The sequence below is a fragment of the Camelus bactrianus genome, chromosome 4, assembly GCF_048773025.1.
Source record: "Camelus bactrianus isolate YW-2024 breed Bactrian camel chromosome 4, ASM4877302v1, whole genome shotgun sequence".
Classification (NCBI taxonomy): Eukaryota; Metazoa; Chordata; class Mammalia; order Artiodactyla; family Camelidae; genus Camelus; species Camelus bactrianus.
Window position 1 is genome coordinate 46950036 of NC_133542.1, and position 27628 is coordinate 46977663.

General features: G+C 34.4%; 1 protein-coding gene across 4 annotated transcripts in view; it reads left to right on the top strand.

Moving 5' to 3' along the window:
* Positions 1-27628, top strand: part of ZCCHC7 (zinc finger CCHC-type containing 7) — a 214916-nt gene that overhangs the window by 135381 nt on the left and 51907 nt on the right. For all 4 annotated transcript variants that reach the window (XR_835149.3, XM_010952881.3, XM_010952882.3 and 1 more), the window contains exons 3-5: positions 19659-19702; positions 20902-21027; positions 21967-22137. Coding sequence is in view for 3 of the 4 variants with exons in the window: in XM_010952881.3 (XP_010951183.1) it covers positions 19659-19702; positions 20902-21027; positions 21967-22137 (341 nt within the window). In the remaining variant the exon portion in view is untranslated. The remainder of the gene's footprint in view (positions 1-19658; positions 19703-20901; positions 21028-21966; positions 22138-27628) is intronic.

Consider the following 27628-nt stretch of genomic DNA (forward strand, 5'->3'; position numbering starts at 1 on the left):
TGTGTGTATTTTATCACCCCCCCAAAAAGGCTTTGAATCATTTTTTTCTCTTATGAAAATGACATTGGTCCCAGAGGCAAAATGCATCTTGCTGTTGTTTTTAAGAGCTGCTCTATCTGCTTGTAGGCAATATGTAGGAATTGTATATGATAATATATATAAAAAGTATTGATAGCACAATGGTTTTCTTTTCCAGGGGGCTCAGAAATCATATGGGAGAAATAAAGGCGAGTTAGCCAGTGTGTATCCAGCATATCCTAAAGTTCATATTTTTAAAAATATCTTTTATGATTTAAATTTCTTAAAATATATATATAATCTAAATTACCTAAATTTTAGGGAGAAACAAGTTTTAAATTGTTTTCTTTGTTTTTACTCCTCGCCCCAAGATTTCACATGGCTAAATCTTAACTATACCCCAATACTCCCATTGTTTGAAAACAGAGAACTTTATAATGGAAAAGTGGTCTCCTTTTTTAGTACTTCCCCACTTGAATTTTTATTTTAAAATGAATAACAAAGAGAATTTAACAGGACTCTGATTTATTCTATCCCTACTTTTCCCTTCTCCCCATTACTACTCTAATTTAGCATTTTACTTTTATTTGAAAATATTTTTTAAAGTTGCTTTTTTAAAAGAAAATTGAGGATGCAACTTTGTTATAGACACCTCAATCAAATTATAATAGTAATGGTAATATGAGAAAAATAACTCTGGCTCATAAAATTATCAGAAGGGGAATTTTCAAGTTTATTAAACAGAAGGGACAGTTGGTTTGGTTTAGTCATCAAAATAAACTGTGACCTACTGATTTCCAAGTTCTATATTGAGCTCAAATTTTCCATTGGGAAAGAAACATTCCACTGTCCCTTTTTACTGTTTAACTTAAGCTGCAGTGAACACTAAGAGAATGGCCCTGTGGCTGAGCTGCTTATTTTTTTTTTTTTATCTATTCATTTTATACTTTCAGACAGATTTTTCCCTGGGGTGAAACAAAGGTTAACTGAAATTTCCTCTGTTGTGTACCTGAACGAATCAGCAGTTTGAGAAGGAAATCCCATTGATGGGCCAAGAGAGTGACAGGCTCTATTTAAAGAATTCCCCCAACTGTGTGGTAGACCAGCCATGCCATGAATTTAACTGTTCCTGTGGTCCCCACACTTGTACCCACCAAAAAAGAGAGAGAGAGAGAAAGAGACTTTGTTCTGCAAACGTAGCCCTAAGCTTTGAAAACCACGAGCCATTGAGTTTTGTGAATTCAAGTTAGACAGCAACAGAGGCCAAGACTCTAGGGGAACAATATCTGAAAGGGAATACACAAAAACAGGTAGAAACTGTTTAACTGTTTTATTTCTCCGTGTATATACAGATTTATGTGTGTTTATACAACACACCCATAAAAGCCTATAGCTTTTTCTTATTTTATGTAGCTAGTCCTAATTATATTTAAGCAATGATGTTTTTTAAATTTTGAAATTTGTTAATTTTTTTTGTTTTCTTTTTATAGCTTTTTGCTCCATAAAAGTATTTTGGTTTTAGCAGGACATGTTATATGTTTTGGATATGAGAGTAAACATGGTATATGTTTAAATGTTTTTTTTTTTTTTTAACTGGACCTTTACATTACCTCTGTAGGAGCTTTACTGTCAGGGCCAGCTCATGTATTTTGTATTTTTCCTGTTTAAGGGAAGCTGTTTTAAATATGAAAAGATGGTATCTTAAATTGGATTAAACATCCTTAATTCATGTGTATTTAACCTCAGGACTTGTGAGCCTTGTTGAAAATCCAGCTTTAACCCTTCCTTGTAGGCCTCAATAGTGCATACTGCATGGAGATTATAAATAGTCATAGTCTTTCTAAGGTAGAGGTTACTGGTATTCCCAGTGGGGCATGAACTATTTACGTTTCTAACAAATATTTCACATATGTTGCTAATTCATATTTCTACTTAAAAATTTAGGATTTAATTTTTAAAACCTACCTTTGTTATTTGAAGCTTTTGTTATCAAAATTTTCTTAAGTGTTTCTTTCTCTCTAGTGTGGATGAGAACTTAATGGAGATTTTATAAAACACTAGAATTCCTAGAGAAAATAATAAGAGTGATTGGTTTCTGTCTGGGGACTTGGAGGAAGCAGGTACCACTTGAGTTGCTTCCTGAGGGGAAAAGAGTAGGAATTTATTTTAAAAGATCATGTAGGGACTAGATTCATACTCACAAATAAGAAATTGAAGTCTAGAGAGTTAAAATGATTAGTATGAAATTATTCAGTATGTTTTGGAAGAACCTAGGTCTCAATTCATATCTGTTGTTTTCTTGCACAATAAACTGCTTGTCTTATATTCTGAGATGGGTATTTTAAAAATCATTTCTCTCTTGTCGGTTATACCTCATATGTCGGTTATACCTCATTTCTCACTTTCCCTTTTTCTTCTGTTATTTCCTAACTTCTTGCCTCAAACTTTTTTCTGTTCCTTGTCTTTTCTCTTTCCTCTCTTATTTTTCAGTATTGGTTCCCCTGCAAATAGGTTGTAGCATTCTAAGTTAAGAGCAGGATTTGGGAGAGTGGATCAGATCAAATATTCCATATGACTTATAAAGGGCTGCATTGTTCTTTTTGGATTTTCTTTTAACCAAAATTGTATAATTCATAGATCAGCAAGCTATGAATCAATCAAATTCATAATTATTTGTTGCTTATGTAAATAGAAATAAAAGCTAATCAATGCCATGGATAGATGCCAGTTGATTTTTAAGATCAACAAAAACAATTGACATCTTTTTTAGGAAATCACTTGGTTCTTCTAATTCCATTCAGTAAGTAATATCTATTGAGCTTCTACTATGTGCCAGATACCATGGAAGGCAACAGAGATACAATGGAGAGTGAGAAAGAAGTGGTTCCTAACTTAGAGACAAGTTAACCACAACTAGAAAGCTGGGACATTATTTTTATGAAACTTCATAGAGGACCAACATTGCTCTTCAGATAATACCATTATTCCTATCAAAATGTTGGCCTATATTAAAAAGTGGAAAAGTGCAATTTGAATTTCAACAAGTTGTTTTCACATTAGTAATTGCCATGTGTTACATCATGAAATGGCAATATTGTGGAGATTTTCAGCAACAATTTTATTATTAGACAAAGTCAGAGACTTATTCATGAAAATAATTTAAGGAGGTTATAAGAGCATGTTGATTAAGAGCATGGTTTGAAAGTGAGCCCTCAGACTGCGACTTAAAAGCTTTGTGGCACTTAACAAATTATTTAAAAATTCACATAAGCCTCATCTTTCCTCATCTGTGAAATAAAAGTAATAATGGCTGCCTCTATAGGATTGCTATGAGGGTGAAATTAGAAAAATGTCAGAAATTGACACAACATTGTAAACTGACTATACCTCAATAAAAAAAAAAAAAGAAAAAGAAAAATGTATAAAATGTTTGACATAGTACCTTAGCACAGAATAAGCTCTTAATATATATTAGCTGTTCTTATGTTCTATATTTTTAAAACACAATCTGAATTTTCTTCCTCTGGAAAGATCTGTCAGGGGAAATTTGAAAAGGAACATTCTTTCTGTATTATGCATATTTTCTTTGTTGAAGGTATTGCATGTTAAAATTTCCTCAGAACTCAAGATGAACATTTGTTCAAAACTGCTATCAGCTGGGATGAGTTTTTAAAATTTGTTTTCTTTTGAATTCAGAGTTTTATGTAATAATTTCTAGTCCCCTATACCTTTTTGCTTGTTCTCTGCCAATCTTGACTTTGAGTAATAGTTGTTGTAGATACATTGGTAAATGTTTGTGTTTTAGATTTAAAGACAATTCTGCCAATAATCTTTCTGGAGCTAGATTGAAACTTGAGTAGCTTATGGGGCTTGTTTTCAATGTGATATCCAAATTCTCCCCCATGTACTGAATCACCTCGTGTCTATTAGAAGGTAGAAGCTTTAAGGTAATAAGGTACCAAGTATTTCTTTTGTGGTCAGACTGCTCAGTTGTCTATGTTTACTGCCTCCAGTCTCTCTCCTCCAGTTCTCTTCAGTTCAGTAGTTTTTGCCTCACTGCTTCATTCAGATTTCTCTTATCAAGATCATCGGTGACTTTGCTAATAAGTAGAAGACTCAGTTCTCAGCCTTTATCCCACCCTGAGCTATGAGCAGTATTCCCGATAATAGACAACACCTCTTCTTTCATGCATTTTCTTTTGTTGGTTTACAAGGCACTCACCCTTCCTCCCTACAGGTTTACTCCCACTTCACTGCTTACTCCTTCTAAAATCTTTTCTCCTTTTCTCTACTTTCCCTGTACATAATCCCTTGGTGCTATTACCCAGTCCTGTTCTAATCACCGTCTCCATGACACAATCGGCAAATTTATATTTCCAGTTCAGATCTGTCTCCTAAACTTAAGGCTGTTATGTCCAGTAGCCCACTCAGCATCTTCATTGGAATATCTAATAGATACCACAAATCCAATCTGTTCAAAACCAAATTCTTCTTTACCCCAAACCATCTTTATCTGCAGTTTTTAGTTGCATCACTTCTATCCTGTTAGTTGCTCAGATTAGAAAACTGGGAGTCGTCCTTGACTCTGTTCTTCTCTCTTACCATATCCAGTTAATCAGGATATCTTGTTGGCTCTACCTTCAGAATATATGCAGAATTCTTTCACTTCTCAGCACATCTACTGCTGTCATCCTGGTCAGAAGTATCATCATTTGTTGACTGAATTACTGCAGTAGCCTCCTAATTGGTCTCCCTGCTTCTATACTTGCCCCTCCCCTCCATTTTTTTTTAATCTCAAAAGAGTGATTCTTTAAATTGTCAGTCATATCATATCACTCCTCTGCTCAGAACCCTCCATTGACTTCCCAGTCACTCAGAATAAAAGCAAGTATCCTTATAAGGCCTACAAGGCCCTTCCTAAACTGGCATGCAGGTACTTCTTTGACCCCCTCACGCTTCCCCTTATTTACTCTGTTCTAACCATACTGGCCCCCTTGCTGTCAAACACATCAAGAATATTCTTGCTTTAAGGACTTTGCTTTGTCTGTTTATATTGCCTGGGATACACCAGAACTGCATGGCCAATTCCCTGATCTCCTTTAAGTTTTTGCTTAAATATCAGTGAGGTCTACTCTGTCCGCCCTATGTAAACTTATAATTCATACCAACACTACCAGTTCCCATTACCATGCTCTACTTTTTCTTTTTTCAAAAGCATTTATTGTTGGTAACATGTATCATTTACTTATTATGTTTGTTGCTTATTATCTCTCTACCATAGAGAGACACTAGGATGTAAGTTTTACAAGGGCAGCAATCTCTCTTTTGTTTATATATCCCAAGGACCTGGAATGGTCCCTGGAATATGGCAGTAGCTCAGTAAATATTTGTTGAATGAATAATGGTAAGAGTTGAGAATAATGTTTAGTTTAATCCTCAGTATCCTATCAGGCTCATTAGACCTACTTTTAGTTTAAGTTTCTTTTATGAGCATTCCTATTTCTAAGAATTTGTATTTTATGAATTTTATTCTTTTTTAGAGATCTTTCAAAGAACAGAGAAAAAAAGTTTACTTTTCTTAATAGAATAAAATTCATTCTTTCTCAGAATTATTATATGGGTCCATTGGATCCTTTTTATGAATCTAAGCTATGTCATGGGATCCTAGTGATCTTATTTTTGCCATATCTTAAAACATTTTACAATTTTACTAAAAATTATTATATCATTACTTATCAATTATTCCTAACTATGGTTTAAAAAAAAAGAATAAAACTAATTTTTAAAAAAACAGAAGAATAAGGGAATTGCCTAGAAGGATGATGTAATAGTGAAATAAATCTTCACTGTTACATCATCCTTCACTTTCCTTATTGTGATGCCCAAAGTATTACATTATCTTTCAAGAATGTGTAAAAGAAGTCTGGAGGCACTATCTTTTTAGCTTTCATTGAACAAAGTTGAGAATTCAGAAGTTTACATTTTCTGCCCAAAATGGCAAATAGTACAATAGCCAAGATGTGGAATCAACCTAAATGTCCCTTGACAGATGAATGGATAAAGAAGATGTGGTATATGTATGTAATAGAGTATTGCTCAGCCATAACAAAGAATGAAATGCCATTTGCAGTAACGTGGATGGACCTAGAGATTATCATACTAAGTGAAGTAGTCAGACAACAACATATAATATACAATATAATATACAATACAATATTTATATGTAGAATCTGAAAAAAGATACAAATGAACTCATTTACAAAACAGAAACAGACGCACAGACACAGAAAACAAACAAGGTTACCACAGGGGAAAGAGGAGAAGGGTATAAATTAGGAGTTTGGGATTAACAGATACAAACTACTATATATGTAATAGATAAACAGCAAGGTCCTATTGTATAGCACAGAGAACTACATTCAGTATCTTGTAATAAACTCTAATGGAGAAGAATCTGAAAAAGAATATATATAAGAATATATAAAATATATTTATATATATTAAAAAACCTGAATATATATAAAACTGAATCATTTTGCTATACACCAGAAATTAACACAACATTGTAAATCAACTATACTTCAATAACACCATAAAATTTTTTTTAAAAAAAACTCAAAAGTAGTACATAATACATTTGGCTTAACTACCTTAAGGAATGTGCAGTTTAATAAGATAATGTTTGTAAATACTTTAGGAGCTCTCTGGAAAGAAGATGCCATATCGCCATATTTCATTATGAAAAACCTAGAAATATAAACAGACACTCATATCCTGAAGTTACTCTGAAATATTAGACAGAAACCTTGAATTACTGACTTGTTCAGTGATTTATAGTAAGTTTATTTTTCTGGCTTTGCATGTGCTTCAAAATCAGTTGTACAGAAAAATTGAATGTGCTCTGCAGTGAATAAATAGCATGCATTAAAAGTTAAAAAAAAAAAAGCAAATAGAAGAAAACAGAGGAAGACACTTCACAATTATTAGATGAATCAGAACATGAATGCAAAGAGACAGGGATATTACCTGGACTTTAGTGATGTGATGAACTTCATCTTTTAAGTGAAGTTTCAGACTATGATTTTTCAGAGGATATTATAGGTGAATTTTCTCAAACTCAAGAATTGATGAATATATTTTGAAGTACAGAAAGGAAATAGGATATTCTTAAATTGTCAAACAACAGTATGTTCTTTATCACACAGAATCTGTACCATCCTGCTTTGATAAAAGGACATGTGACTGTGTTCTTTCATATTTTATGCTATTTGTGTATTAAAATTCACTTGATATGATTTATTTCAAGTGGACAAATGCTGAAAGCAGATGTGTATGTAGGGGTGACTAGAAGGAAATAGGTGATATAGAAGTGAAAAAGAATGAATGGAATGATCATTCTAATTGGTGTTTATAGATATAAAAGGAAGAATGGTTTGTAATTATGGAACAAAGAAGAGATGTATTTGAAATCTGGTGTTAGTATTTACAAACTGGATGTGTTCCAAGTTCATACATGACAATTAATGAGCAGTTAGTTGTATTCCAGGATGTTGCCCATTTCAGGTATCTTTAGCTTCCAAAACAGGAACATATGTAATAAAAATTTGAATTTGCCATGTTTAAATTCTTATTAAGACTTCTAATAAAATTGTTTTTCATTATCACTTTATTTTTCTCTAAACTATTTGCGAAATGACTTCAATTACTAAATGGGTCCATTGAACGCAGATCATTAATGGTGATGACTTATTTTTCCTAGTATAATGCAGTAGGCATGTAATGAACAAGCACTTCCCTTATACCAGAGATATGAAGAGAACTAAAAATTGGCCTTGTGGAGAGATAAGGTACTGGGGGCTAGCAGGATAGTAAGTAGACTTTTCAGACCAGGTAAATGAAACAACTTGGCTAGTATTAAATACAGGAAAATTATAGAATTATATAAGAAGGGAAACAGTGTACTACCACATAGTCATAAATTGAATGTTAACCTGAGAAGGAGGAAGGAGGGAAAGAAATTCAGATGGGTTGTTGTAAGAGGGCAGATCCTCTTTTATTTTATTAGGAATTTAGGTATTAATTCTTAAAATAGATAAATCCATAAATATCAGAGTGAACATTATTTAGAAGTACACAGATAAATACCAAAAGAAATAGAATTGAAAGTGGTTGCCTCTGGGGAGTGGGAGCTGCGGTAGGGAGGAGAGAACTGGTTTTTTGTTTGTTTTTTTTATACACTTTTTTAGTATTATTGGCATTTTTAAAACCATGTACATGTATTACTTTGATAAAAAAGTAATAATAAAATGTGAAATTATGAATTTAAAGAGGAAACTTAGCTGGTATGTATCAAATGAAGTTGAAGGCACAGGGACAGTGCAGCAATCCTAGATATGAGGTGATGAACAAATGGTGATGACTGGAAGGAAACCAAAGTATTGGCTTGGGAAGACATTTCAAAGGAACATACCGTGGAATTTAAGACCTGGCCTTATTGGGTAATGGGTGAAACATTAGGTTAAAATGCAAATAAACCTGTGTTTTGAGCTATTAATAACAAGGAAGAATGCGGTTGAGCCAGTTTCAAGTGGGGTTGTAACGATGAGTTTTGCTTTGGATATGTTATATTTGCAATGACTGTAATGTAAACATTTGTGATATATCCTGTAAGCGATTATAAACGTAAGCCTGGACATATGTGGTCTTAAGGTCTGGAGAGAGATTTGAAAAAAAAATCACCCCCGAAAATAATAAAAGCAAATTGTTTTGAAGTGACTTGTTTCACCGAGGAGAGAGTGAAAAGAGAACCAGCTGTTGAAGACAGTATGTGTGCTCACACACAAAGTTAATGAGAGACAGAGAAGAAGAAAAGGATTCAGGAAGGAGACAAAGTGTTAAATGGAAGGATGACTGAAAGAATATAGCTTCTAGATTGGTATTAAATTTTTACTGACAAGTAGATACCAAATTTTTATAGCCTTTAAATCTTCTCTAGAAACCTGAAATATCTTTTTAAAAGTGGCCTCTTGATTAAATTTAGATGTGATTTATATGTGCTTGTCATTTTACAAATATTTCAAGTGTCCCTGTGATATATTTTCCTTTTTGCCTTTTGGAGAAGGAAGGGCGAAAGTGGGGAGTAGGCACCGTAGTAGGTATCTTTAAAAGAAGAAAAAAACCAACCTCCCAGGATTTCATCATATTGATGTTTCTGTTGATAATTTGTCCTTTTCTGTTCTTGTTAGTGTAATTTGAGGGGTCTTTCACTTCTAAATAAATATATCTTAACCAGGTTTGTTTATTGACTAAGCCCTTGGGGCAGAGGGAATGAGGGATGAGAGAGAACTGTGTGTGTGCGTGTGTGTGTCTTTGGGAATACACAAAAGCCTTTATATGAATGATAACGTTGTAAGAGCTCTATATAACCCTGTGCTAATAAGCACCTGTATTTATTTCCTCTTTCTTCTTCCTCCTCTACCTCTAAAAAAAGAAAAGCTAAATCCCCATTTGTCATTTACACACATTTAAAAATATAAAATTCTCGTAAATTTAATATGATTTAAAGTAAGATGAATAATTTGATGCCCACTTGCAAATTCTTCTATTAAAATGTGTTTTATTTAAACTATTGCCAGTTATACAATGCAAAAATTTAATGACGAAATGGTTTTGTGACCAGTGTTAAATGGAAAAGTATAAATAAGAGAAAACCGAGACAGAAATAAAGAGCAGTTTGAGAAGAATGCATGTGAATAAAGTGGCTCAGCCCTCAGGGGATTTGCATGTGGCATTGTGTGTATTTCAAAAGTTTCCGTTGAAATAACAGATGCTACTGATGAAGTTGGGAATAGTAACTTCATTTGTGGCTGGTTCAGTTGCTTATTAAAAGTGAAAAGATCCCAGGGGGAAATCTGGTATAGTGGAGTTAGGCTCAGAAAAGGATATAACATAAATATCTTGCAGCTTCATCTTTGTGATCTTTAATCCGTAAACACTGGCTAGGTAGAGGCAGGATTATCTATAAATGTCCAATTATCTTATATTACACGTGGATCCTATGTCTGCCAAGTGATTTTATTCAATAACAATGGTTTTTTAAGTTCTTTTTTAGTTTCTAGAGTTGCTTACTACAGAAATTCCAAGTTTTTTTCTTAGCCATTGAGAATTATCTTATTGAACTTTAATATACAGTGATAACCTATAAAATTATCTATTGGCTTATGTACCTTAGTTCAGACCAGTATTTACTCACCAAGTGTGCATATAAATGTTTCCTATTTCCTTGAAATTCTTTTGCATTGTAATTGAAAGTATGCGAAATTTTGTGCTGTTAACTGGATAAATAGATAAAACAGATGTGGTCTTGGTCAGTAGAGAATGTATGATGTTATGAGGGAAATAAAATGTTTATTAACATAGTTCTTAATACAAGTTTAGAATTGCTCAATAGCCTAAGAAATACAAATAAGGTGCTTTTAGATTATAAGTGAGGGAGAAAATAATTCTAAAGAGTGAATTCAAAAGAGGAAATGTTATTTAAGTAATTCATTCAGTAAACATGAGTACCTATAACTAATCTATCATGTTTTGGTGTGTGGAAGGTACAAACATAGAAATGACAAGATTAAAGTCCACGGTGTTATAATGTTGAGAGTGATCATCTCTGCTTTTGAAGAGTTATCAGGGACAACTTCAGTAGAGGAGGGAATACAAGATTAGAGACTTGAAGACCAAGTCCCAGTTCCAAGTGGATGAAGCTGAGTTGGCTTGTGTTCCAGGGAATACATGCATAAGCACAGCTGCAGAGAACAAAAGGACATGTTGGGGAAATTATTAGGCTTAGCTGGAGCATTGGGTTCAGGAAGGTGATGCCAAAGGGATAGGTAAGGGCCAAATCTTGGAAGGCATTGTGTTGCCTTCAGAGGAGTTTTACATTTGTTCTGCAGGCATCAAAGAATCTAATATAATGTTTTATGTCAGTGATACCTCCAAAAATCATTAAAAAAAAAGAAAGAAAGAAAGAAAGGGAAACATTATTCCAGTAACAGAGGAAATGAAAATAGGTTGTGATACTAGAGATAGAAGTGATTTTAATAATCTAGTTGAGAAATTAAGTGTCTCTGGGCCAGTCTAATGGCATTGAGGTTATTATGAATAGATTCGGTGAGTAAGTATATGAAAGGTGAGAGGGAAGAGTTGAAGTTTTTTTTTTGAAAATAAACTATGGTACAAGTTATTGAATTAGAAGAGAGAGGGGAACATAGGGTTGTTTGTTTTTAAGAGACAAACGCAGGGAATGGGAAGACATAAAGAATTTATTTTTAGTGTTATGAGTTGGAGCTACCAAGAAGATGTCTGATCCAGATATCCTATAGATCAGGAGCTCAAGAAAAAATTCTGGCCTGGAGATACAGGTTTGGTAGTTCTCTGAATGGGCATGTAGGATATAACCTGGGACAAAGAATATAGAATGAAAAGGAGGACAAAGAATGGAACATACCAGATAGCCAATGAAGGCAAAAGAAACTGCAAAGGGGGAGAAGAATTAGGAAAGTAGATTGTTCTGTCGGCCAAGAAATTGTAAATGCTCTCAGAGGTCACGTGAGAAAAATACTGAATATTATCCATATCCCCAGTGAATGTGAGGAGCTAAGCATAAAGGATATTCAGAATTTGTAATCATGGAAATTTGGCTGCATTAGGTAGAAAAACTGAGCAAAGAGGGAGACAGTGTTGGAGATGAAGGGAATAGAGTGACTAAAAGTACAGAGATGGAAAAGCACTGGGAGTGTTAAATTACAAACAATGGGACCTTTTAGTGTAAAATACTAGGGATGTAAAAAGGGAGTAGGGGCAATAAATTTAGAAATGTAATATTGTTGATTTGTCTTTTATGCTGTAACTGCCAAATTATTTAACCTCAATTTGTCTGATGGAAGGGTTACTCACTACTTTCTCCACTTTTATCTTTCTTATGTTTGTCTGTTTGTTTGTTTTTTTTACCATTTCACCACGTTTTAAAGGGAAAGAATACCATGTCATATGAGTCAGAGTTTTGGCTGTATACTGCAAGTAAAAGAAAAGATATTGAGAAGGTCCAAAATGTTGGTTCCTTAGGGATTGCAGGTAGAAACCAACCATTATTTCTTATTTCCCAGTTTCCATCTGTGAGTCTGTCTATAGCCCCACAGATTATTTGGAGAGAAAACAGTTGCAAGAGGGTTTACATACTTAGTATTAAATGAAGACTGTTTTGGTGATGCAGTCATCATCATAAGTTAATTAATTGCTCATTGGTAGAATTCAGTATTTCTTTAAATAACCCATTACCCAAATAATAGATGACTTTTTATCTTTTTAAAAGCCTGATGTTAATTAAATCATCCTATTTTTTAGAAATGAAATTATTATGGTTATTTACTTAACACAGTAATGCTTTTTAGATTCTTTAGCCCAAAGATAGTACTTACTATTCTACTACAATGATAAGTTCCTTGAGTGCAAGTACCATATCTTAGTCATCTTTCTGTCTACTGCACTGTCTTTTACATGAGAGATTTTTAGTAAATATTTGTTGAAAATTACCTAAATGAAAATATTTTACACTTTGAGGAAAGTTGCATTTATGTTCTTGAATAATTAGTAGTGGCAAGTGGGTTTTTATATATAATTTTCTGAATATTAAATTTAAGTCCATTGTATGCTGAGAAAATCATAAATGTATACCTTTTCACTGAACTGTAATGAGATTTTAAATTTTAGACGTTAGAAATTGGGATATATAGAAAATGTAAGGCACTTATGGCTTCCATGTAAGAAGGAGCTATTGGGTATTAGGCTCAGGAAAAGATTCTTCTTAGTCCCTGCCATTGCATTGCAAATAACCAACTGGATATGCTGTGCTACAGTCTATATAATCTTTGGTGATCTTGGAAATACATTTTTACTAACCCCTACTTTCTGTCAGATTATCCCATAAGGTAAAGAGAACCAGCTCTGTAATTGTGGCTGCTTTCTCAGCAGAGAATTGATCTTCACCTATTCCCACCTACCAGAATGTCGGCAGACTAAGTATAATTGAAGCAGAGCATGAACTGGCTTTAATCCTCAGAAATCTAGCCCAAACTTTTCCTTAGATCCTTTGAAAACTGAGTGCAATCCTATGGGTAAATAGCTACATTAGTACTGTATTTCACAGAAAGCAACAGTGGCCATTTTTTGTAGAAAGCACACACATTTTAAAAGTGAATATTTGTGTAACCATACTTACAGGATTCTTCTCAAGATAAAATGTGCATTTAAAACAATTCATAGAGGGGCAGATATAGCTTAAGTGGTGGAACACATGCTTGGCACACTCGAGGTCCTGGGTTCAATCCCCAGGACCTCCATTAAATAAGTAAACAGATGAACCTAATTACCTCCCCCCAAAATAGAACTAAAAAAATTTTTTTAATAAAAATAAAATAATTTATGGACTGTGAATCACCATTACCATATAAATATGAAAGATGTTTAAGCATGAGACAGAGAGAAAGAGAGAAGGAAAGAGAGGAAGGAGGGAAGGAGGAATAAAAATAGGGGAATCGTTTCAGAAATAGGAGAAAATGTGTAAAACATGTAAGGTTGTGGGTTCACTTTTCTTTTGGGTTTGCTTTTTTGTTTTGAAGTTTGTTTCAAAAGACAAGAAGTATACTATTTGTTACATAGTGTTAACAAAAACACCCTGTGGTACTTTTTACTGTCTCTGCTTTTGAGAGTACTACTTGGCAGAAAGAGGCCTACTTAACTAGTCCTTGGAGAGCTCCACACAGTAAGTAGGAAGTCAAGACTCCTAAAGTTAAACTGAAAGAGGAAAGACATGGAAAATTTCTTTGGAAATTTGGAATTGGAAAGTTGGAAGAATAGATGTAATATTAATAAATCCCTCATATATGTTTCAGGTGAAAAGCTTTTTATAAGACTATTTTAATTCTGTATTCTTTATACATAAAAGGTCTTTGAAAATTCTTAGTAAAGGAATCATCACATCCCTTTGTTCCAGTTAAACTGTATTGTTTGCTGTACCCTCTCGCCTCTTCCATTATGTTACTCATGCCTTTCCTTTTTATTCATGTCTTTCATCTGTTAAAATCCTATATGAGACTTCTGCTTCCAGCCATATTGTGTTAACTTATTCCAGGCTTGCCCTCCTGACCAGAGATGATGAAATTAGCAGGCAAGAACTTTAAAACAGACATTATAAATATACAGAGGTTTAAAGGGAAAGATAAATATAATATAATAAGAAGAGAAATGGAAAACATAAAAAAGAACCAAAGGAAACTTCTAGGGCTGAAATATGTAATATTTGAAATGAAAAAAATGAAATGAAAAATTTTAATGGATTGACTTAACTACAGATCAATTAGCAAATTTTCAGATATTGGACAACAGGCAGTACTGGACCATGATTCATGAGAATATGGAATCATATTAATAAATCAACCTGCATCATGGTGCTAAGAGAGGGAACCCAGGCACAGCATGGCTATCTCAGTAAGATGAGAAGACAAAGATCAGAGTTCAGAGAGGCTAAGGAAGCTGTAATTTGTGGGGCAGAGTATTAGAGAGAGGGAGCTGAAGAGGGAAATAACTCCAGAAATCTGCATGGGGATACCCATGAATACCAAGGATACTGAGTTCCTCTCTGCTCATGGAAAGGGCCAAACTCCACTAGACTTGGACAAAAACTTGCTGGAAGCCAAACAATTCCCAGAACTTACCCAAGCTCTTACCAGATTGGAGAGAGTGTTGAACACCTGAGACATTCAATAGAGACCCCAGAAGGTACATCTTAGTAGTAGGGCTTAATTAACCCTAAGTAAAATCTACTGTGGGCCTATCCTAACAAGGCTTTAAAAGTCTGAAAAGGGTCAGGCTGATCTGGAAATTACCTAACTGCTTGTCAAACAGTCTCACTTTTTAAAGTAAGAAAACAAAATCCAGACACTCAACAGTGTACCATTTACAATGACTAGTAGCATCCAAGAAAAAAAAATTACTAGACTTTCAAAGAAGCCGGAAAATGTCACTCATAACCAAGAGAAAAATCAAATGATGCAAACCTAGAAATGACAGAGAATACGAAATTAGCAGATAAGGACTTCAAAACAGCTGTTAAAAATACACTCTGAAATTTAAAAGAAGAGAGAAATATAATAAAAGAAATGAAAGGTATAAGAAAGAAGCAAATGGAACTTCTAGAACTGAAATATATATTTGAGATTAAAATGCAAAGGAATAGGAGACTATTATGGACAACTTTATGTCAATGATTTCAATAATTTAGAAGTAATAAATACATTCTTTGAAACTCACAAATTATCAAAACTGGCCCAAGAAGAAATAGAAAATGTCATAGTTGCGTATCTACTAAAGAAATGAGTTACTATTTTAAAACCTTCCTGTAAGTAAAATTCTTGGCCCGCAAACAAGGAAAACTAGCCTAGATGACTTCACTGGTGACTATCTGATGTTTAAGGAAGAAATAACTCCATCCCTTTACAAACTCTTCCCAACATTTCCCAACTCATGTGAGGCCAGTTTTACCCTAAATCAAAACCAGACAAAGACATTATAAGAAAAGTGTAAGTCAGTATCCTTCACAAACACAGATGTAAAAATTCTTAGTAAAATAATAGCAAATTGAATTCTGCAATATATTACAAAGAAGAATACATCCTAACCAAGTAGAGTTAATCCCAGAATACAAGGTTGGTTTAACATTTGAAAATGAAATCACTGTAATTCACCATATTAACAGAAAGAGAGAGGAAAAACTGTGAGCTATCTCAGTTGATGCAGAAAAGGCATTTGATAAAATTTAACACACATTCATGTTAAGAACTCAGAAAACTAGGAATAGAAAATAATTTCCTCAACCTGTTATGAAAAATCTACAGCAAACAATATACTTGTGAAAGACAATATGTATTTTTTTCTCTAAAATTGGGAACAAAGCAGAGATTATCTACTGTCACCACTTATACTGAGTATCATACTGGAGGTCCTGGATAATGCAGTGAGGTAAGAAAAGAAATAAAAGGTTAGAAAGGAGGCAGTAAAACTGTCTTTTTTCATAGTATTCATCAGAGTAACGCCCATTAAAATCCTAATGCAGTGCTACTTCACACCCATTCTAAAGTTAAAATTTAAAAGACTGACAGTCCAAGTATTGGTGAGATTATGAAACTGTTGGAACTCTCATACAATGCTGATGAGAACATAAAATGATACAATCACTTCAGAAAAATCTGCCAGTTTGTATAAGCTAAAGACATACTCACCATATCCAATAATTCTACTCCTAGGTATTTTCCCAAGGGAAATGAAAACTCATGTCAATTCAGAAGAAAAACTCTCACTACAATGTTTATTGCTGCTTTATTTACAATTGCCAAAAACTGGAAGCAACCTAATGTTCTTCAGGAGATGAACAGCTAAACAAATGGTTACATCCACACAATGGAATACTGCTCAGGAAAAAGAAAGGAACAGACTACTACTACCTAACAATATGGATGAATTTCACAAATATTCAGAGTGAAAGAAGCATATACAAAATGGTACATAATGTATGATTCTATTTATATGTGATCCTAGAGCAGGCAAAATGAATCTATTGTGAGAGAAAGCAAATCAGTGGTTGCCTAGGGTGGGGGATTGATTGCAGATATGCACAAGGTGACATTTTGGGATGATGGAAATGTTCTACATTTGATTTTTGTGGTGGTTACACAGGTGTGTACATTTGTCAGAATGCATCATACTGTATTTTTTTACAGGGGTATATTTTATAATATGTAAATTATACCCTCAGTAAAGTTTCCTTTATGGCACAGCCTTCTGTAACTTTTTCCCTCTTTCTCCCTTAAATTCAGACATCTGTTCTTCCTCTGAATTTACCATAGCACCTTGTTTGGTCCTCCCTAACTCCTTTTCCTTTTATCTGTTTGTGTCTGACTGAGTTATAAGTCTTTCTTCATCTTTGTTTACCCTGTACACCTTGCTTATTGTAATCTTTCAATACATATTTGTTAAACTGTGTTAATTTAATGTCAAGAGTTATCAGCTATTGCTTTGATCACAATTCTAAAGGCTAAAAAGAATCACAGTTCTGGCTATTAGCAAGACAAGGCTGTAAAGCAAGTAAGAGTTGATAGGCATCTTTAGGGCAATCCCATTTTACAGTCTGTGGCATTGGGTGGCACACACATGGAAGATGAGTGCTCCTGGGCCCTGTGGGAAGTTGTTGTTAAAGTAAGACACCCTGTATTGGTTGTGAAGGCCTGGAGGATTTAGGTAATGTAGACTAACTAACATGTATTTGACTCCAGTAATGAGTGAAAATTTGATAAAAGAATCACAGAAACTTAATATTAGAAGGTACCATGGATACCATTTAATCCAATCCATTATTAAACAGATCCAGAGGGTAAATAACCTGCCTGATGCCACACAGCAAATAAGAGATAGGGTTAAGACTGGAACCCAAGTTTCTACCAAGTTCAGGACCAGGAACTTAACAAAGTGGAGAATTGGCTGCCTGTGGAAGTTCTGATGAGTTGCCCTTAGACAAAGCTTCCATTAGGTTGGGATTTGGAGTTAAGCAAACAGGGAGGTACAAGAGCAAGAGTCAGGAGTCAGCTGTCATTACCAGGGTAGAACCAAAACTGAACCATGAGTAGGGCCAAAAGTTGATTTACATGTTCCTAGCGATGTCTTTACTTCATTTATCCCTGAGAAGTCTGATTTCACTTGTAATTGAAACCTGTCTTGTATACTTGTTGACAGATATTCTACAGTAAGAGTACACTGTAGCTTGTTGAGGAGGAGTTAGTACATAACCTAGGATGTTGTTGAATTCCGCAGGCATGTTAAAACAATCTAAATGGAGTTTATCTCCCTCTTAAACCTTCCCTTTTTTCACTATTCTCTGTTCGTGTGTAAGTTTACTGCAGATTGGGAGTGGTAATAGTTGCTGTTTTGCATTCCTTTGGTTTTGGATTTCATTTTTTTAAGGACAATATTGTCAGTTTTATAATTAAAGTGATTTTAAGTGGTCATTTTGAGTTTTAATGATGAAGGACATTGAGGTACAAAAGGCAGCTTTGAAAGTTACAGCAAAGCATGCTCCTTAGATGAATCCTTTGAAAGAATAATAATGTGGATGGTGATGATGAAGGAATAGAAGCTGCTGCTGTTTAATGTATTCTCCACTCTCAGTATATGGACGCAGCCTCCGAATTTTACAAAGGAAATAATCATCAGCACGGCATCTCTGCTCTCCTATGGACTGGTCTTTTTGTAAAGCAGCCTCTTGGTTTTCTTAGTAAAAGTGTCTTATTTTAAAATATATCTCTAGACACTTACTCCTGGTAGGCCTGGGAAAATGTAGATTACTTCATGCCTCTTCAAAATGCCTTTCAAAGAAGAATCAGGTGCAATTTGTGTTTTTGAGATAGAGAAGAGGAGTAGATAGGAGGAAGGAGGAAATCTTAACTTTGCTTTGGGGGGAGGAAAAAATCTTTCAGTCCTTTGCTGACACCTTAGCTTCTGCATTGGTCATATGTCCCTTCCTCCTTGGCCATGGGTGGACCAAGGGAATAGCAGTCATTTGCAGGTTTGTAAAGGGGCAGTGCAAAGAGAAGAGAAAAGCTGAGAAAGAAAAATGTGGGGCTCCCCACCCACCCTAGGCTTTTACAGTTGTATTTTTAGATCAATCAGTGGTTTCTGGATATTTGGCCTCCTGTTTTGCTCTTTTATTTCCCTATTTTTGACGTTGTAAAATACAGTGCTAAATTTCTAGCTTTAACCGTGAGATAGTATCCAGAGTCCAATTTTTTTAAATGTTAGAATGAAAGTCGACTATAGCGGGAAACTGGTGGACACAGTTAATACTGATGTTGGAAGGAAAAACCTTTCTTCTACCTGGTTGGATCTGATTGATAGGGAGCCTGCGAGTTAACTGCAGATAGTGAGTCATAGGGTAGAAGCACTCAGTAATGGATAACTCAGTAAATAGCCAAAGGTAAAGGTTTGTATACCAGTTTAACAAAAAGGGGGACTTAGGGCTGCAGAGAATAGAAGATTTTGATGTGCTTGTTCATACAGTTTTGGGGGGATGTCCTGGTGCCCATAATCAGGGGCTATGGCAGCTGAACCACAAAGCTTGGCTTTAAGTCAGATAAGAGAAGTTCAGCTAAGATTTCTTTGTGTACCTGCTGTTGGGGTTTTGTCCCTCAGTGATTTTTTTTAATTTACTTTTTATTATTTATTTTACTGTTTTTTAATTGATAGTTTGATAGTTTTTAAAACATTTTCACTTTATCTCATTTGGTTCCCACAGTACTTTTTACGTATACAGGGAAAATACTATTATTCCCATTTCACATGTGAGGAAACAGATGAAGAGAGGTTAACTATTTGTTCAGAGCCACACAAGTAATTATGGAGTCAAGATAAAATGTTAAGGTATTCACATTTCTTACTACATCTTTGGAGTCCCAAGTTTAGTACTAACAAACTGAATAATTTGTTGTCAGTCTGTAAGTGGTTTAAAAGTGTCAAGACTGAGTAACATTTTGTTTGTTTTATAGGAGAAGATGGAGTAGACTGGTTCATCAGCGACAAAGATGTTGAGGTAAAATCAAAATATTTTTGAAGTTATGAATAAATTTATAATTTCCTTTGATTCTTAGTTTCCTTTCCCTTCATTGTGCTAACTTAATAAGCTTTTTAAAAATAACAGCAGTTCGAGTATCTTGTTAGAAAAAGTTTGAAAAGTCTGTGGGTGATTGAATTTTTCAGAAGCATAGTTCAGCCTTGATTTTTGTCAGTCAGTTAATTGCCATAATGATTTAGTCCCCTTTCCCTTTTGTTTCTTCTCTGCTATGGTGAGACCTCTTAGCCCATTTTGCCTAGTACCACTTAAGATCAACACCGGAAATAAGTGCTTCTTCAGTGTAAGGAAATGGTTAGTCTATATTTAGGATGTGGCAGGTGTTTGTCTTTTTCAATTATTAACCATAATTGTGACAGATGGCTAGAAAAAAGAATAATTTTACAACTTGGTATAAGAAAAGTTTTAAGAGACAATTAGATTTTATCTCCTGTTGAGGCCTACTTGACCAATTCAGCAAAATAACAAGTAAAAGATGAAAGTTTTTTCAAAGATGGAATTCTACCAAACAAGATAAAGTATAGTTGGCATTTAGGTATTTTTCTTTAAATAGTTCATATGATGTATTTTGCTAATATTCTCTTGCAAGATACTGGATTTTGGCTAGAATATGGGACAGCTAGAATTGGGTCATTGTAGGCAGAGTAGATCTTAAAAGGACTCTGGAGGAAGGAAATTGTCTCATTCTCTCTTAGAAATTATAATCCAGTTTGTCAATGGTAACCCTGGGCTGTTCAAAAGAAGGAATGCAGTTGGTAACTATGTAGTTTTATAACTTTGTAAAAGACAAAATCATAAAAAACACCAATTCCTAACTAAAAATTTAAGTAAGATTCTCATTCAGGTATGTGTCAGCAGTATCTTTGACTCTGAATGTCACTAGAGTGTCTAAATGATGCCTTTCAGTGCCCCTTCTAGACCTGAACTGTAAGTAGAGAAAGATATAAAAGAAATGGAACCATATGAAGAAGGATAAAAGAATAGGGAGGAGGGGCAGACAAAAAGCAGGGTTATCTTCATGGCCCCCCCTTTAAATTTTTCTAACTTCTTTTAAGAGACAAAATTCCCTTGTTGCTGGGTTCCAAATTGAACAGATTATGACTGTTAATTCTCTTGAATGGAGTGAAATAATTTTAATTCTTGATCTTTTTTTTCCTTAGGCACAGATAGGTAATAAAAGATCATCTGGAAGATGGACCCACCGATACTATTCAGCCAACAAAAATGTAACCTGTAGAAATTGTGACAAATGTGGCCATTTATCAAAAAACTGCCCCTTTCCACAAGTATGTGAAATATGTAATGTAATGTTTCTTTCCACATTGTTAAAATCAAAATCTTAGGGCTGGAACCCTGACAACCTTAGAATTCAAATGTTATATATATGCATTAAATTTCACATTAAATGTTCATGTAGGTCACAGCCTAGAGTAGTAGTAAAGAACAATAAATTTATATTCACAATCAATTTCAGCATTCCATTAGTAGTTATATAACCTTAGGCAAATCATTTCACCTTCAGTCTTCCTCTTTTCTCATCTATAAAATGGGAAGATTGAATCAAATTGGTTCCTGGGACTCACTTCACTTCTAAACCTTCTACTTTGTGACATGATTTGTTTCATTGTGGGATAATTCTCATGTTTAGAAAATTAGAATTTTAGAATTTATAAATGTTTATTGATATAAATTGTGTTAAACAGATACATCAACCTTTAGAACAACACAGAACTCTTAGACATTCCCTGACACATACTAAACCCTTAACAAACACTCCTTCCCTTACCTACTCCCTCTTCTAAATGATTGTCTTTCGGATATTTGAGATGACCCTCTTGCTTCCTCTTTGTCTTTGCTCCTTCAGGCAAAGCAGACTCTCTCTATTTCTTGTTTGACTTAGCTTCCAGACCCTCATCACCTTACTTTCCCTCTCAGACACAATCCACTTGTCAATATTCTACAAGACAAGGCATAAGAAATAATTGCCAGCTGATAGTACATGCAGACTAAACCTTTTTGTCAACCACAGGATACAGATAGCTTTTGTTAAAGGTCTGATTTCAGACATTTTGTTTGATTTTACAATTGTGCTCAAGATTTGACCTTCATTGGGTTCCCAAATTTGAAATAACTTTTCATTGAATTATACTGAGGAAGAAAAAGTAATCTTCTATTTGAGACTAAAATACTTTGCTAAAGAAGTTTTCTGTTTGTCTGCCATCTAGAAAGTCCGCCCCTGCTGCCTCTGCTCGGAGAGAGGACACCTGCAGTATGCCTGTCCGGCCCGCTTTTGCTTAGACTGTTCTTTGCCTATGTCTTCCACTCACAGATGTCTTGAAAGACCTTCCTGGAGAAAACGGTGTGACCGATGTGATATGATAGGCCACTATGCTGATGTGAGTATCCTGCTTATAACTAATTTGTCAGGCTTTGGGTGCAATGTGCCAATTTGTAACCATCAGCCAGCCTACTTAAAAGAATGTTTACTCTGTACTGTATATTATGATTGTCATGTTCTTTTGGCCACTGATCACGTAAATCACTGCTCTGAAATACCGGGATAGGGATCCTACTGAATGGTGCACCAGGACCAGCATCAACAAATATTAGTAATCCGTTCTAACCCCTTTTGCTTAATGTGCTTGCTGAATAAAGGTTGAAAATAAAGAGTTATGTAATAAGTAACATGTAAAATTTGTGTACCTATTCATTCACAGTTAGATGAAAAAATAGATATAAACACTTAACAGTTGTATACAAAGGCCTGTATGAAGCCTGATTTGATGCTGCTTGCTGGTGGCTCTTGCTGGTGTAATGGTCTCATGCAAGAAAGACAAGCCACCAGTATTTTAAATCTGCATATCTTAGTTCTTTCTTTAGATTTAAAAAGATAAAAGTAGTTTAGAAGACACTTCAGTTACTTTTAGCACATTGTTATTTTAGACACCGTTTTGCATCATGTTGTCAATAGGGTTTTAGTCATAGTTTCAAAGACCAGAAGGGCTACAGAAGTAAATATCTAAAAAAAGAAAATAAGAATCTTTTCCCTTTAATTTGTGCTTCCCAAAGACATGATACAAAGCACAAATATTTTTAAAATTTTGTTTATATTGAAGTGTACCCATAGCCTTTTGCTTAAGAAAATAATATGGCTTTCTGTTGGTATGAATTTCAGAATAAAATAAACTAGAATATGAATGTTTGTTATATGTGTTTCTTATGTTAATAACATAATAATTATTTATTGTAATTTTAAAAGGGTCTTTATAAACAAATATAAATAGGGTCACTGTCCTACAACTTAATTTTTTTCCACCTAGTTCTTTGTGAATGGGTCTCCATATCACCTCATAAAGCTCTGTCTTTCTCATGGCAAACTTTTATTCCATTTATACCAATTTCCTCAGTCATTTCTCTACCCATACATTTAGATTTATACTGTTACCCATTTCTTAAAGCAAACAGTGCTGCTTTAAAAATCTTTTTACGTATTTGCTTGTATGTAGGATTATTTCAGTAAATCAAATTCTAAGTGGAATTGTGTACTTAAAGGGTATATACATTTATGTCTGCATAAATATTGTCAAAGTGCTCTTCTAAAAGATTATACCAGTGTATCCACCTGCTAGCAATGTTTAAGAGTACTCTGGACACTAAATTGTCTTTAGAATGTTTGGCCAATCAGATAAGGAAAAAAAATCTTATTGTTATAATTTATATTTCTTAGGCCACTTAGTGAGGTTGAATATGAGTCTCAAGACAAAATATTGAGACAGAAGTTGTCATTTCATTCCAAAGTAGTTTAAACCTATTTTTCAATATTTACTAAGTCTTAAAAATAGTAAATCCTAAGTTGTCTTAGTTTTATTCTATGATTCTCTGCATTAACTTGTCAATTTTAATTTTTTAGCAAGGTTTTCCAGCTTTGCAGTTAAAGTTTAAAAGCATTTTTTTTTTTACTCCTCTCAAAGAGCTCTTACAGATATGGTCTTATTTTCCTGTGATAACAGAAGAGGCTCAGACATTATAAGCAGTTTTCTTTAAATAAAAAACTGTAGTACAGAACAGTTAAGAATGGTTTATTAAAGGTTCTATTATCAGCTGTGAATTAAATCTATAGCTAATTCTGCTTAACTTCTTAATTTTGGCCTTTAATGTATGTTAAATTCTTTATCTAAAATGGCCTTGAGGATTAATAACCCCAGTGAATATAAGTTTTTAAAATAGGGTTAGGCTGTGGCCGACTTCAAAGAAGGCAGCACCTTTTCCCCTAAATCTGCAGAGATCTACCATTGTTGTTTTGTTTTGTTTTGTTTTGTTTTTTAATTACATGGTGAAGGTTCTGACACTAATTGACCTTTTGCCAGCCTGACCATGTGGTATAGGATTCCCTTGGAGGCCAATCAAACCTGAGCCCCAGTGACTCCTGAAGAAACTTACAGTCCTTCTACCATCCCAGAAGCTCTTCATGAGGATTTACTTGGAAGCAGTTTCATTCTGGCCCCAGGTTGCTGGAATGAATAGCTGAATAAGCTAGTCCCACACATGCTTTAAATCTGTCTTGAAACTGGGCTCTTCACAGAAAATACTGTTTTCCCTGCAACCCTCTCAAATGCTTGCTGCTTGTTCTTCCTTGACCCACATACCTCTGAATTAGGTTGATTAGGATCAACCTCTTTCTCACTTGCTATAGCTGCTTCTAAATCATTACTCCTCCCTCTTGGTGTAGAAATCTTTGGTGTATTCAAGGCTCCATCCCTCTGACAATACTGCTCTCCACCCTTCTTTGTCATTTTCATCTTTCCACCTGCTGGACTTCCTGCTCATTCACAGAGGATTTATGTAGCCTTTGGTAGCTATAGATGCTCTAACCTCTAATAAATTTAAGAAATTTTGAAAACTTCAATTTTTACTTTATACATCCCCTATAGCCTCACCAGGATCTCTAATGCCAGAGTACCAGTTAAATGTGCAAAGAGAATTAGTAATGAAAACTCATGAGTCATATTTATATGCTTGCTGTAATGACTCTTTCCTGACCTCTGCTTGGAAAGTTCTTCCTTTGTTAACTTCTGTGTGAAAGTATTGGGATGAAATTCCAGACTAAAGGATAGAAAGATGGCTCAAGGCCTACTAAAGTCAACCTGCATCATTGGTACCCTCCAAAGGAAGAGAATCTGAATGTGGAAAGAATCTTAATTCTGAATCTTCCATAGGTTCTCTCCTCTTGCCAACAATTTTTAAACAAACAGATTTTTAAATTGTCTGTACACATTTATCTTGCACACAGTCCTATTCTGTGAGATACATCTGACATTTCCAAGATAATAATAGCTATCATTGGCTGAGTACTTACAGTGTGTTAAGTACTGTGCTAAGTTCACTACCTTCAAGGGGAATGGAGAGTGCTTTGTTCACTGTCGTATCCTCAGTGCATAGTAGGTGCGCGATAGATATTTGTGATTGCATCAGAGTCATTTATGTAATCCTCACAACCACCATATGAAATAGATACTATTTATTACTCCCATTTTACAAAAGAGAAAACTGAGACATTTTAAGGCTAGACTTTGTTCATGGTTTCAAAGTTAAAATGATGCTATATTTCATGAATGGAAGTCTAGAGATTGTCCGGTTAACTCCTACTCGGAGGATCCCCTCAAGTTTCCATCTTAAACCTGCAGATTTTATGGATCTAATAAACAACTTTGATAATGAGCTTATGATATTTAAAATATCAATGCATTCTAAAATAGATGAAGGAAATATTTTCCAAATAAAAACAAATGATAGTTTAAGTTTTCAGCTCTTCAAAGAATCTCTGAGGATTAGTAAAGCAGCATAGAATGCTGATTTTCACCACAGAACCAAATCTGTGATGCCTCAGAACTGTGCTTCTTACAAGAGACAATCCCCGCCTTGGCAGTCTCTATTAATTGTTGTTATTGTTGCCCATTTTCATTAAAGCATAATAACTGAGTTAATCAACATCAGATATAATTGAAACCCAGATCTCCTAAATTTTCTTCCTTTCTTCAGCAGTTTTTTCTCAAATTTCCCTGCTCAGTCTTCTACCCCAGTTCATAGTAAATAACTCCTTTAATCATCATGTGTAAGAATAAAATGCCATCCATTTATGGGGTGTTCAGCACTTGAATCACTACTATAAATCAGAATCTTTTAATTTAATGGGAGAAAATAATTCATAGGACATGTTTTACTTGATTCTTTTAAATATTTGATGCTATAAAATTATCTCTTAAATATCACTGTATACTAAAATATTTTTAGCAATTCAAAAGTTTATTTTAAAAATGAGAACTTAATATAAACTGTGTATAGATATTAGTGCTCAGTGAATGGCTCCTCAGTGAATATGTACATAAAACTGAAAACTAGTGTTTTTTTCAAATTGAATATTTTATTAACATAGTAGTTGTCTTTGTAGAACTAGTATTTTTTAGTTTAATTTTGGTGAGTATTTTTTAAGTTTAGTTTAATCATGGGGATTTCCAGCAGGAAATGTAAAGTACTTAGTACAAGTGTCTTCTAGTTATTTCATGCTTGTTATCTATAGAATGAACACTTGCTTGAAGATTGTTTTTGTCCAGGTAGCTATTTAAGAAAGGCATTTATTTTATCTTTAGTCTAATCTAAGGAGCACAGAATAGTATTCATCTACCTTCCACTTTATATGCTTTCCACAGTCTTATTTAGATACTATTGGCCAGAAGTAAGATTTTCTGGAACACAGTTATTAAGCTGAAAAACTAAGCCAAGATTTGAATTAAAGACTCCCTTAATTCAAATATTTTGTTTTGTGTAATAGTTATTAGTTCTACTTTGTTCAAAAACATCTCCACTGTTCCACCATCCAAATAAACTTTCTGCATTTGTATATCAAAAATTTATTGGTAGCCTACTAAATGCCAGGTAGTATTCCAAGTACTAAAGAAATAAAAATGAATAAGAACTGGTCCTTCCTTTTCAGGAGCTCAGAGTATTATAAGAAAGGCAGATGCTTAAAAGAACAATGTAAAAAAGTGATGTAATGGAGGTGCATCAAGGGTGATGGGAATTAAATGAGAGAGTATCAGAAAACTAAACTTGGTTGATGACTTGCAAATAATAGGTACCTGGAAAGTGCAGAAAATGACATAGACCTTAGGAGGGAGCCAAGTAATTGTGCCTATAATAACATGTCATCTGTCTCTGGAAATACGAGCTGCAAAGTAATGCCATAGAAACTCTTGATCCAGAATAATGAGTTTTCCTGTAATCATATGGACTTGAGACATATACAAGGGTTAGTATTTTCTGAGCACTTCTTTGCTTGCCTACCTGCCCTTATGTTCAAAGATAGGGCAAAATAAGGAAGCAAATCTCTAGCCATCCCTGGACCATTTCTCCTTTTCTGACTCTCTATCTTTTCCATTCATAGAAAGTCACTCTTCTGTTGTATCATAATTTAATATGTTGTTTTAACCCTGGAAAGAATGATTCACATCATAATCCAATATCTGCCCACTTCTCATCATTTCTACCACTATCACCCTGGCATAAACCATGAGCATCTACTGCCTGGATTATTCTAATAGCTTCCTAAACCGTTGCCTGCTACCTGGCCCCTTTGTAGTCTGTTTTCAGTAGTAGTAGTAGAGTAGTCCTTTTAAAACATAACCCAGATTATATCAGTTCTATGTCCAAAATCCTCAAATATGACTTTGCAGCTTTCTCAGAGTAAGAACTAAAGTCCTTACAATCACCAGCAGGGCCACATGTGATCTCACTTCTTGACCATATCTTCTGTATGGTCATCCCTGTTGCTTTCTTGGTTTCCTTGCTGCTTCTTGAAAGACCAGACACCAGGCACATTCTTGCTTCTAC